Here is a 13781-nt window from a genome sequence, read left to right on the forward strand (position 1 = left end):
ACTGCAGATTTTGTAGGTGGGTGGAGTTGTGATGTCAGTAGACTCCCCGCCCACCTCTACACTCCCCTTGTCAACATGCATTTTCTCCTGTGTATTCCTTACATTGAACCGCTACAATGATCACTAACATCCAGTCAAAACCCAGAAAAGTCACCACATGACTTCAGCATGCCCAATCCTGGGAGAGCTGGAGAAGAAAGGAGGGGATAATTACACATAATGCCTCTCTCAGGCTCATGCATGAGATATGTAAATCATCTGTCACTCACAGCAAGGGGGGAGAACTGACTGGTATTTCTCTGTCTGTCTGTTTTTATCTCACTGAACAAAGATAAGAGGATTGCTCAGAGCTGGATTAACTCTTTGTGGCAAGACTGGGCACAGATGATATGAAATCCTTTACTGTACAAGTTACAAGCCTAAATAAAAAAAAATGGTTTACATCCACTTTAGCAATTACTTTTTCATATTTTCTCTTTTTTTGGTCTGTTAAATATACCATCACAAGTTTTTTTTTTATCTGTTGAGTGTAAAAATGTGTTATGTCTTTTGCACACACTCTGTGTTCTCTCAAGTCAGTCCTCATCTTGGATTACAAAATGATTAGCCTTCATGGTGTAGAGATGGAAGAGTAGGCAGCGGCGCCTTGTGGGCGCTTTTAACCATTTATTCGACTGCTAGCGGGGGGTAAAAGCTCCCTGTTAGCACCTGAAAAACACTGCTAGTTTTAGAGGCACTTTACCAGCGTTTTTCGGGTGCTGGCAGTGTGAATGGGCTCTAAAGAAACCAGAAGTTAAGTGTTTGGAGTTTGATGAGTTGACCATTTTGACAGAACACCAGCATGTTGATTGTGGGCAGCCGGTTGTGATTCCTTGATTTTTACAGCTGGCATGTGCAAGCCGCATTGCACTTTGTGAATGGTCCTGCAGCCTTCTGGGACCTGTAAGGTGTCCCAAATGGTTTGGGGGAGGGGGAAGCAAAGAAATGCCAGTGGATCACTGTGGCGATCTGACTGGAAGTGGGTAAAAACCAGGTACCCACACCCCCCATAAGGCCCCTTTCACATAGAGGTGTTTTTAATGTGGTACAGCGCTAAAAATAGCGCTGCTATACCGCATAAAAAAATCATGCCCTGCAGGCTTCAATGTGAAAGCCCGAAGGCTTTCACACTGAAGCAGTGCGGTAGCAGGACCGCTCCAAAAGTCCTGCTAGCCGCATCTTTGGAGCGGTATAGGAGCGGGGTGTTTACCGCTCCTATACCTCGCCTTTCCATTGAAATCAATGGGAAACCATGGTAATTCCACCCGCAATGCGGTATCAACCCTTTTTCGGCCGCTAGCGGGGGTTAATACCACACCGCTAGCGCCCGAATATCGCGGTAAATACGACGGTATAGCGGCGATACAAATAGCGCGGCTATACCATCACCACAGCTCCACTGCCCAATGTGAAAGCAGCTTAAAGTGCCAAAAATAGAAGTGAGGGGGCATAAAGCGTAACTTCTACTATAGAGTTAAGTTCCGTTTTAAAGACTACATAAACCTTGGGGGGGGGGGGGGGCTGCAAGACAAAGGCATAATGAGCTAGTATGCATTGCATACCAGCTCATTATGAAATACCCTAGAACGATGCCCCGGATCAGCGGCGGCCCTCCCAGTACAGTGCAGACATCTTCCACCGGAGTTACTTCCAGGTTCGTGGCTCTAGCGCTGTGATTGGCCAGAGCAGCAAAGACGTCATTGCCGCACAAGGGAGCCGCCGGTCACAGCACGACTCATGGCCCGTTTCTTCAGTGCGAATGCGCAGATGACGTCGGCAGCAGCGCATTTACTGAATATCTCCTAAACTGTACAAGTTCAAGAGATATTCAAGGTAACTACAGGTAAGCCTTGTTATAGGCTTACCTGTAGGTAAAAGTGGTGTAACAGGGTTTACAACCACTTTAATGACCTATTTCCACTTAAATGTTCAGTTGCAGCACATTAATGCATACTTACTGGTATTTAAACTTCTTTTTATTGCAACTCGCCACTAGGAATGTACAAATGTACTCAAACCTTTTTTAAGAAAATGCCACACCACAATGTATGTTGTGGTGCACTTTGGTGGGTTGAGCGGTGTGGTCTACTATACAATGTGTTGGGGTGCCATTCACAATGCATATGTTGTGGTGCACTGTGGTGGGTTGAGCGGTGTGGTCTACTATACAATGTGTTGGGGTGCCATTCACAATGAATAGCACCACAACACACTGCACATAGAACAGTTTTGGCGCTATGTCTTGTGGGAATGCATGTTTTAGCGTACGTTGCCACAACACAAGTGTAAATGGGCCCTTAAAGTTACCTCATCACTGAAGGTTCTAGCTAATGCTAACTTGTAGGGTTGAAGATAAGGCCATGTTTTGCTGACAGATTGCAATCCCTATTAGCTCAGCATGTGAAGCAGCACATATAAAACATGTACTTCCTCAGTTCATGTGGAATCCTGTAAATTACAAGGGTGAAATAAAGAAAAATTCCTGAGTCATTTTAATGACCTACAGTTAGCCAATCTCCCTCTTACTCCATGACAGAAATCTCTACCTTGTATCCAGATGTGTCATACCTGAGCTGATTCACTGGCTCAGGTGTTTCTCTGTATTTTGCAGAATGCTTTTCTACAAGCTTTGCATTCCTCTAGTCATTTGGGGAGGGGCAGGAAGTGACTCCTGGTGATTCACATCAGAAAAGATGAAGGGATGCAGCACAAAGCAACATTCCCCTGCGGCTGGATGTGTCACTTCCCAGGTCACACTCTGTAACATAGGTAGGGTACAATGCAGAGCCCTAAAATGTCCCAGCTCACAACTATGTATAATAAAAGTCAAGGCCCAGTTCACACGGCTGCGACGGCAAATTCGTACGACTTTGCCCTGCGACTTCCTTCTGATTTGATCCAACTTGGATGCTATTTAGAAACCTGTACAAGGGCGGAAATCGCACCCGAGTCAAACCAAAGTAGTGCAGGAACCTTTTCTAAAGTAGGAGCTACTTGTCTAGTATCGGTTAAGATGGCTCTCCTAGGAAGACATTGAATTTGACATGTCATGCGACTTGAGGTCTCAGAACTCGGATGCCATATCGCAGCATTGTGAACTGAGCCTGATAGCTAAATTCCAGGCAGATCTAAAATGCAAAAATGAATGTAACCATTAAGTATATTTCCATTAAGGAAAATTCTTTCACTTTGGATAGAGTAATGGAGGTTAATAACCATTGCAATGGAAAAAAGGTACCGTATGGGCCAACCATGGTAGTGGTTGGCCCATACGATAGTTCCCGCACCTTTACTCTCTGCACACATAGTTTCCACTGTAGCGCAGGATTAACTACTTTATCCAATAACCATTGTAAGGTTTATTTTTGCCATCTTTGTCCTGTTGGGGAGATTTCCCTTCACTTCCTGTCCCATAGCAAAACAGGAAGTAAGGGGAAATCCCTGCAAACCGGGAGAATCTATTGGGGACCCCCAGGTCACCAGAACTAGTGTCTCCATTGGAAGATTTCCCCTCCTTATTACTTTTCTGGTGACCTTTTACATTCACTTTCAATGATAATGGTAAACGGGACCAATAGGGTGAATTTAACGGGGATACAGACAGCAATAAAAACTGACAGGTGTTCTAATCCATCTCCACTGTTCAAAACTAAAAAAAAAAATGTTTTTGCCTTTTAGTTATACTTTAATGATTACAAAGCTGCAGTAAATGTGTGCCTTTTTTATATCCACTTGGAGTTTAGCTTTAAAGCCTTTAAATACAAGTAATGTACATACCTGAGGCTCCGTTCACACTGAATGCCGATGTGGCTCCCAGCAGGAGTCCAGTGCGTCCTGGTTCACCATTTCAGGTCCCATTTCAGCCCAAAATTTTGAATTCGGACCTAAAACGGACTAAAAGACGCACAGGGCTCCTTGGAGAGCCATTTACATTCTCCTGCTATTGCGTATTGGATGCAGGGATCCCAAATCCAATTCGCAATAGTGTGAACCCGGCCTGAGTTTGACTTGGTATCAGCCTCTTGGAGTCTACTGTACAGCAGAGCACAGAGGGGGAGGGAGAAGCAGCACAGGGAGCCAATCTGTTGTTTCAGGCAAGGGGCCAGGAGGAGAGAGCAGGGTGACATAGAGATGAGCTCTTTAGTGCGCTGCTTATCTTTTCCATGTCCAGTCACAGGCTGGGGTGAGGTGCATTAGTAAGATCAGGTCCCCTCTTCAGCTTGGCAGGACTGTGCTGTGTGACAGAACAAACTGTAAAATTCATAACTGGATGGACAGAAATACAAATCATTTGTCAAATAAAACAACTCCCATATTACTTTAAGTATTTTATTATGTATTTAACTTGTCTTGCCTGGAGTTCAGCTTAAAAAAAAAAAAAAAAGACTAAAATACGGTAGTCGTCACCTGTGTTTTAATTGGACATTAAGAAGTACAGTTGTTTGCTGACCGTTTATAACTGTCAAGGATCTTGGCAATACCAGTTGTGTCCTGTCATCCTCAATAACTGAACTTATGGGATTTTGTACTCCGTAGAACACTCCACATGGCAACTTGTTATATGAAGAAATGAAAAATTAATCAGACATTTTGATGTCAATGAAAGGTAGAAATGCAGAAGGGGTTCCAGAGTGAGAATATGACGATGTATTAAGCTGCCATCTTTTCTACATGTCTCACGGTTTGGTTAGTGGCAGGAGTGTTATTCAACTATAAAACGGCAGAAGAGAAAATCACCACTGACTTTATTTTAGCCCTTTAGCATCACCGTGCCCCTGAAAATGTCACTGCACCCCCATCACTGGATAAGCAGCCTTTTAACCCATGCACATGATGTCGACCTTCCCCAGCATAGGGTTTCTTCTCCAAAAACAGTAAAACCTTGGTTTGAGAGCGTTTTGTAAGACAAGCAAAATGTTTCAATAAAGTTTGCCTTGATATACAAGCGGTGACTTGATATAAGTAGCGTCATGTCACAACTGAGTATAAAAAAGGAGAGGAGCTTCCAAGTGTAGCAATATGGTTACATTTAATGAAGGTACAACATTTAGCAACTTATTGCTACACTTAGAGGTGCCTCAATTCTAGGGCTGGGGAAAAAATCGATTTGAATCTTGAATCGAGTTGGGAGGTCAAATCGATTCAGATTTTGACCAAATCTATTTTTTCAGAATTCCATAGGACCGGCGCTCCGTGGACTAGGCTGAAGCGGACTACATCTCCTGGTGGACTACATCTCCTGGTGGACTTCAGGGCCACAGGTGGACTACATCTCCTGGTGGACTTCAGCACCACAGGTGGACTACATCTCCTGGTGGACTTTACGATTCAAATCAAGTTTTGTTTTTTCTGATGGACACCGCGCCGGTTCTAAGGCGCTGTGGGCAGGAGTTTTTAGGCGAGGCCGCGGCTTCGGCCTAATCCGCTGCAATCCTGGGAAAAGGCCGCAGACTAGGTTGAAGAACCGGCGCAGTGTACATCAGAAAAAAAACTTGATTCGAATCATGAATCCAAGTTTTTTTGGGGGCAAAATCGCCAAGCTCTACTCTCTTCTCTTTTATACCCTGTAAAAAAAAAAGCTTTGATATACAAGTGTTTTTCTTTGGGTTACAAGCATGTTTCTGGAAAGTTATTATACTCGCAATCCAAGGTTTTACTGTACCATTATTTATCTCATTCCTGAGGTCAGCAAGTGTCCTTGGAAATCTCCTGATCCTCTATTCCTGACCCACTGTTTTTGGTGATTGTATTTTTCTATCTTACTGTAGTGTGCTTAGATATAATGCACCCGGCATTGCCCCTATAAGTACCCCCGTCCTTTTATCTCCAGTGTCTAGGACAAAATCAATCTTCCATCAATAGCTCAATAGTAGTGTGTACCTGGAAATCTGTCTGCTGTTCTCATCCACCCATCCCCTACACCCCTAGCAGTTTAGGCCTGATTCACGTCTATGCAGTTTGCATATTCCAGGTGCTTTTTGCATTTTTCAATACACATTTTTGATCCATTGAAGTCTATGGAACCAAAAACCAGAAAAAAGTCCCTGGTCCTTTCCATAAAATGCATGTGATCCATAGGAAACCATGTTTAATGGACCGTAGTGTGTTTCTGGAAAACGCACTAAAAAATGCATAGGTGTGAACCAGGTTTTAATGTCCATGCACAATGTCCTTGGAAGTATCATTAAAGTGGAGTTGTGTGACTATTAAGGGTTGATCTTTGCATAGATAACGTGGTATATGTATGTGAGCTCATGGCGTGTGTCTGTGTATGCACACCCATACCCTGCTCTGCCAACATTTCTACTCAGCATGTTTGTCCTCTGCCAAGCAAGCCCTATGATTGTGCAAAGCAGTGATGTCATCAGTGGTGTGAAGATTTGAGATAATGCAATCTCAACAAACCAAACCCAGTGTTTTTTTCATTTGTTTTATTCCTGTCATTTAGGAATGCCATGACTGAACATGGAATTACGTGTCTCAAAGTGCTGCTTGATGATTTTAAGCTCGGCTCCATGTGTCCTAAAAAGAAGACTAGCAGTAGCTTGTGCTTCCTATCTAATGCCAATAAAATTCCTTAAAGGGTCACTAAAGGAAATTTTTTTTTTAGCTAAATAGCTTCCTTTACCTTACTGCAGTACTGGTTTCATGTCCTCATTGTTCGTTTTTGCTTTGAAGTGGCTGTAATTCTGCTGTGATCTCCACACTTCCTGGTTGCCTGTTTCCTTATAACCATCATACTGGGAGATTTTCACGGTGGTCTAAGCTGTCATTACTGTGTGTCTAAAACTCCTCAGAACCAATCAGATTCATTTTAAAAACAAAACACTGCCCTGGATTTGTTTGTTTTTGTTCTGTGAGTCTTCCCGACTCACCTCTCACCCGGAACTTCATGTATGTCCTTTAAAACCGAAAGTGAAACTAGAGGCACATTGTATGATAGATTAAATTAAATTTTTAATCATTTTTAAAAGCAATCAGTTAACTTGTATGTCTCTATACCCAATAAACAGTCATTTCAGCAAAAAAAAAAAAATTTCCTTTAGTGACCCTTTAAGGGCCAGTTCACACCAAAAGCAGTTCCGTACAGTTCCGTGTGCTTTTTTTCCATATATTCCAATGTCTCTAGTTGACTCTAGTTCACACCACACAGTCAGTTTCTGATCAGTTTCTGCACCAGAAATTGACTGCATGCTGTGAACAAGAGCCATGGGAAAACACTGTGCATGCATTTTTAGTGCAGAAAAAAATGCACACAAAACTGTACAGAACTGCGTCTGGTGTAAACTGGCCCTTAAAGCAAACGTTCTCTTAAAAAGATGATTTTATATCCTCCTCTAAATTTCCCACCTACTGTGCCCCTTGCCATGCTCTCTAGTTTACAAACTGCCGCTGTACAGCAGTGAAAATATGGTAACCCCACATCATTGTCTTGTGATGTGGCTAGAGGCTCTATCATGACTGCAACTCCTGGTGGACTTCAGGGCCACAGTTGGGCTACATTTCCTGGTTGACTTCAGGGCCACAGGTGGGCTACATCTCCTGGTGGACTTCAGGGCCACAGGTGGATTACATCTCCTGGTGGACTTCAGGGCCACAGGTGGGCTACATCTCTTGGTGGACTTCAGGGCCACAGGTGGACTACATCTCCTGGTGGACTTCGAGGCTACAGGTGGACTACATCTCCTGGTGGACTACATCTCCCGGTGGACTTCAGGGCCACAGGTGGATTACATCTCCCGGGGACTTCAGGGCCACAGGTGGGCTACATCTCCTGGTGGACTTCAGGGCCACAGGTGGATTACATCTCCCGGTGGACTTCAGGGCCACAGGTGGACTACATCTCCCGGTGGACTTCAGGGCCACAGGTGGACTACATCTCCCGGTGGACTTCAGGGCCGCAAGTGGACTACATCTCCTGGTGGACTTCAGGGCCACAGGTGGACTACATCTCCCCTGGTGGACTTCAGGGCCACAGGTGGACTACATCTCCCCTGGTGGACTTCAGGGCCACAGGTGGACTACATCTCCTGGTGGATTTTTGCCTTGAAAGCTTGGGAATGTTGCACACATTTGGGCTTGCAGTTTATACGCAATACGTTGTAAGATCCATGTTCTAACCAAGTTTTGGAAGTGCCATAGATACCGGTAGTCATATTTAGTCCTAAAGAGGAACTTCACTCCCCATTGTATTTTTTATTTTTACCAACCCTTGCCTTTTCTACATTATTGTCTTCAGTTCACATACTCGTTTGCCCAGCGGATTGTTCTGCTGCAGTCCACTGCTTTGGTGTCACAGCCTGGGCCCTACGCCTCTTTGTGTTCAGCCAGCTGGCCATGATGACTGATCTGTCAACCGACCACTGTTGGTCCCTACGCTTACAGCCTCATGGGTTATGTGAGGAGATGGCAGTCACCAGATTTAATTGCGGAGGGATGGGGTGGGAGTAAAGAGAACTGCAGGGACTTTAGCTGTAAATCTGTTAGTTTCAACTTTTCAGCAAAAGTGGCAGTTGGAGGAATGTGACAAAAAGCTTACCAGAGACTGACAGGGGTGCTAACGATGGTCAGCGTTAAATAAATCATTTAAAACTTCTATCCTGAAAGGAAAACTGTTGCTGTACCTGCTTAAAAAAGTGTTGGCTGGACTAGCAGATTTAGATAAACTTGATTTATAGATTAAAGCGGAGGTTCACCCAAATAACATCTATATAAGACCAAATTCTTTATACTTCTTTTTTTTGTTTTTTAGGCTGTACATACCTTATTATCGCTATTTTAAATCAGGCTTCCGGGTACTTACTCTTCTGGGAGTAGGCATTTCTAAGCTGAGCCGCAATGTAATCTGGGAGTTCGCCCAGAAAAAGTTCCCCCCGGCGGATAAGGCCCCCCCCCCCCGTATTGCGTAGGGACATCACGAGAGTCAGAGTTTCCGAAAGTAGCCAAACATGTAGAGCCGCTAGTTAGCTCTACACGTCGCCTGCGCACCGACTAGGAGCCGTGTAGAGCTGACTGCACAGGCGCCGTATAGAGCCGACTCGCAGCTCTACATGTTCGACTACTTTCGGAAACTCTGTGACGTGCCTACGCAATACGGGGGGGCCTTATGCGCCGTTGGGGAACTTTTTCTGAAGGACATCAATCATCTGGTCGAACTCCCAGATTACATTGAGGCTCAGCTTAGAAACGCCTACTTCCGCGGGAGTGAGTACCCGGAAGCCGGATTGAAAATAGCGATAATAAGGTCAGTACAGCCTAAAAAACAAAAAAAAGTGCCTACTGTACATGTTAGAAGTATAAAGAATTTGGTCTTGTATAGATGTTATTTGGGTGAACCTCCGCTTTAAAGCAGAACTCCAGCTAACACTACCCTCTCTTCTGATTGACATTGCCGCTGTCCAGAGGTGTCTCTTTTGCTCCTTCATATATAATCAAGTACACACGACCATTTTTAATGGTCTAGAAAAAACAATGTTTTTTTCAACCCGATTATTGTTAAGCCGGCCTTGCCTACACACGATCGTGAAAAAAAAAATGCTCTAGCAAAGCGCGGTGACGTACAACACGTACGACGGCACTATAAAGGGGAAGTTCCATTCGGATGGTGGCACCCTTCAGGCTGCTTTTGCTGATTTCGTGTTCGTAAAAGTTTGGTGAGAAACGATTTGCGCTTTTCATTCTGTTACAGCGTGATGAATGTGCTATCTCCATTACGAACGCTAGTTTTACCAGAACGAGCGCTCTCGTTATTTTCACGTCGTTAAAGCCTACACACGACCATTTTTTACGTGAAAAACGACACAAAAATTTAAAGCATGTTCTACATTTTTAATGCCCATTGTTAACGTCGCGAGAAATGCTCTGGAGCCCACACATGATCGTTTTTATTGACATAAAAAAAAAAGAATTTTTTCACGTCGCGAAAAACGGTCATGTGTACGCGGCATAAGGGTTGCAAAAAATAAAATTGCTTCAGTCCCACATCAACACAGTCAGCTATTGTGTTCTCCCAGTGGAGGAGGGGTGGGCCGCTGTCCTGGCCGGCAGAACACAGTGATTATTGCTAGCAGGAATAATCGCATCCTAAAAATATGACATGCTGGTTGTACCAAAGTTGATTGATGGATCTACTTCGGTACAGTCAGTTTGCCCATACATATATACATGGTTCAAATCTCGGCTGGTTCGTGCTGAACCGGCCAAGATTTGAATCATCTATGGATGGCTTAAAGTGGAGTTCCACCCTAAAAATGAACTTTCTATTAACAGCTTGCCTTTATTGTAAAAAAAATTTAATAAATACATTTTTACTCACTTCTGTCTGGTTGTTACTGGGCAGATTTCGTAATCTGCCTAGTTCCTGGTCCTAGGTGGTTCAACTTCCTGTCCTAAGACCCCATTGCCTCCTGGGAAATGATGACACTCATTTCCCAGGAGTCTCTGGGCATTACTGTGCCTAAAAATCGCCCAGCATGCACCTATCCTTGAAAACCAGGAAGAAAAAGGAACTGGGCTTCACATGCCCACACATATGATGGATACGGCCACAACATGAGCTGGAGGATATAAGGCAAGTACTTGCAATGATTTCTGGAATGATTGGGGAGCAATTAATATGTTTTAGGGACTATTTAATGTGATTAATTTTAGCTTGCAAAAAAATGTTAAGGTGAAAAACGGCGAGGGTTTACAACTCCTTTAAGGTGAGAACACTATCCAATAATTACCATCATTGCTTATGAGCTGAACACTTGCTTGCTTTTAAGATTCCATTTGGGCAGCATAAGTCATTGTCCAGCTGCTTGCTGGTCTGTGCTAACCAAATGGCCCCTTAAAAGAGCCATTTGGGCAACCCAATGATTGTTTTCTAAGAAACCATCTTCTGGTTGACTAGCCAAAAATGCATAGGCATTCCTACACATTAGTCTAGATTTCCCTAAACCCATGCCTGAAATATCTGTATCCAGCTACAGCTTGCCTTCTGTTATTACACTCCACATTTGTGCCTCATAATCATATCCTCCTCAGTCAATGGCTCAGGTTTTACAAATCTGAGCCAAGAATGAGTCCATTTCTGGTATCAGCACCATAGAACATAATACAACACTGTGATTATTATATAGTACAGGCTATCATAAATATGCATGATCACACTGGCTGAGCATGCAGGTTTATGCCGTGTCGGGTACAGTAGTGATCAGATGGGAAAATCCAGTGTCAGGGATAGCTTATTCTACCAAGTCCAATAGTATCTGCACAGATTGGCCACTTTCCAGCTGGATCAGGCTACAATCACTTTATGCCTATGGGGTGGGTACCTTCTGACCCATGCTCCGAGCACAGTGCCCCCTCACCTAATGTCACATTGAAGTAAGCCAGAGAAGATAGAGTCCAGCCTGTACTCCCAGTAGCACATGTCATGCAGGGTACAATTACAGCTAGTGCTGCACTCAGATCTGTTAAGGGTACACGAGTCCAGCTTTGCCTGGGGGATTCGACCAACACTGCCATTGAAATGAGACAAGGTAACATGAAAACCAGCTCTTTGCAGCTCTGCTGCATTTCATTTCTCAACTGTTCTGCTCTGTTTTTGTAATTAATTTCTTTAAAAAGAACATTCAGGCCAAGTAAGGTCCGTTGGTTGAAATAGTCATGCAACTGGTAGTTGGTGCATGTGGTAAGTAGAAGTTTCACATGCTGGGGACAGAGGAATCTGCAGAAGGGGAGGATGCTGAAAGTTCAGCCACAACAAGAAGGGTTACAGGGCCGGTTCACACTGGTGCGATGTCGGCGATCGGATGTGATTCGCACTGCAGTGAAAATCGCATGCCATCTCTATGCAATGCAATTTCAGTTAAATTTGTCTGCAGCGGAGCTGCGGTGGCTCAACGCGATTGGCACTGCGCTGACAAGCCATTCACCTCTGTAGCTAGGGGTTCGGTTCCCGGTCTCGGCTACATGTGAATTGAGTTTGGTGGTCTCAGCCCGGCTCCCGGTGGGTGTGCTATGCGAGGTAAGCCTGCGCTTAGTACGCCCACCCCCCTCCCACAAAAACCACCACACCTACACACGCACTTGAAATTGGGTTAACACACTCACATTGACCACGCGGTCTCTAAAAGAGAGGCAAAGGACTAATGGGGCTGGTTGAGCGGGCTAATCCTCTCACTCCCTTATAGGGAGTCCCTCTGCCCCGTTGGGCTTCAAAGCGGAGCAGGTAGGGCGGGCTGTGTGGGAGGATCCCCTCACGCACCCGCCATTGCCACCCGGGGCATGGAGAAAGATGGCAGATTGCCTCTGGGGGAGGCCTGCCTACTCCCAACTCCTGCAGTCCGGCTCCTCTCTCGAGTACACGCACAAAATACACTTAAAAAAAAAAAAAAAAAAAAATTTGTCTGCAGCAGAATTGAATCGCATGGGTGAGATTGGCATGCAATCCGATTCCTGTCCGAGTTTGCGGATCGCACTGTGATATGCAAACTGATTTGGGGGTGTCGTTAACTTTAAACTGACACTCCCAGCAGTTTGGATAGGGCAGTGTGATCTGCCGCCGGGAAACATGCGTTGCGGGAACCCGCAGTAGACTCAAGTCCGTTATCGGCATCCAGGAGGCGCCTCCTGAATGCCATTTATTTATGGTATTTATTTTTCAATCCCAATACCGTGTTTCCCTGAAAATAAGCCTGGGTCTTAAATAAATTTTGGCCACCAAAAACACAGTAGGGCTTATTTTCGGGGTAGGGCTTGCCATGCAATGTGCCAAGTGTTAATAATAGCAAAAGTGCTTGTAAACTGCCAGAATCCTCGCCACTACAGTAATATACTATCCAAAATGTGTATGTCTCACCTTCCTATAGCATTGCTCGACGCTTCATTGACTTGCCTTAGCTGTCTTCATTGCACCTAGGACTGCAGAAGGAGGGCTGAGATCAACCCTGCAGATAGGAGGAGAAGGGGAGAGGAGTGAAGATGAACGGCACTTTCCATGTCCCGCTCTGAGCAATGCAGATTGAGAGGGGGTCAAGATCCCCCACTGACAGGAGAAGAAGAGAGCAGCAGAGGTCAGATGAACGGCGATTTCATTGCCCGCACCGAGCAATGCAGAGGAAAGGGGGGTCGAGATCCCCCGCTAGCAGTCAGGAGAAGATAAGGGTAGAGCAGTGAAGATTTGCTGAGCAGTGCTTCCATGGCCCGCTCTGGCAATTCAAATGTATGAGGGGTCGAGATCCCCCACTGACGGCTAGAAGAAGAGAAGGGGAGAGCAGCTGGAGGTCATATAGCGGCACTAAAAGAAAGTACCTGATTAAAGCAGACCACAGCAAACACACACCTTCCACACTATAGAACACTGCATTAGTGAGGATTCTAGCACTTTACAACCACTTTAAACTAGGGCTTATTTTCGGGGTAGGCCTTATATTGCAGCCCTCCCCGAAAATCCTGCTAGGTCTTATTATAGGGGAAGGTCTTATTTTCGGGGAAACGCGGTAGCTGTAATTGAAACATGATTGAGACTAAAAAACACTATTTAATTCACGTTTTAATAATCAACGCAAACTCCCCCATCCATGTCGCCATGCTTTATTTTGCTGAGAAAAATCACTTTGAAAAATACCCTCTAACCTTTCTGACCGTGACTATATTAAAGGGGTTGCAAAGTCGGAAGGTTTTTGATCTTGATGCATTCTATGCATTAAAGGGGTTGTAAAGGTAAAAAAAAAAATCCCTAAATAGCTTCCCTT

General features: G+C 44.7%; 1 protein-coding gene across 4 annotated transcripts in view; it reads left to right on the forward strand.

Annotated features, from left to right (window-relative positions):
- The window catches only part of MAP7D1 (MAP7 domain containing 1), a 148074-nt gene that overhangs the window by 43746 nt on the left and 90547 nt on the right, over window positions 1–13781 (forward strand). For 2 of the 4 annotated variants that reach the window (XM_040337331.1, XM_040337335.1), the window contains exon 1: window positions 11444–11564. The exons of the other annotated variants lie outside the window; for them this stretch is intronic. In XM_040337331.1, the coding sequence (XP_040193265.1) occupies window positions 11459–11564 (106 nt within the window). In that variant the 5' untranslated portion in view covers window positions 11444–11458. Of the gene's footprint in view, window positions 1–11443; window positions 11565–13781 lie in introns of those variants that run through there. 4 annotated transcript variants of the gene reach the window in all.

This window comes from Rana temporaria, chromosome 2, assembly GCF_905171775.1.
Source record: "Rana temporaria chromosome 2, aRanTem1.1, whole genome shotgun sequence".
Lineage (NCBI taxonomy): Eukaryota > Metazoa > Chordata > Amphibia > Anura > Ranidae > Rana > Rana temporaria.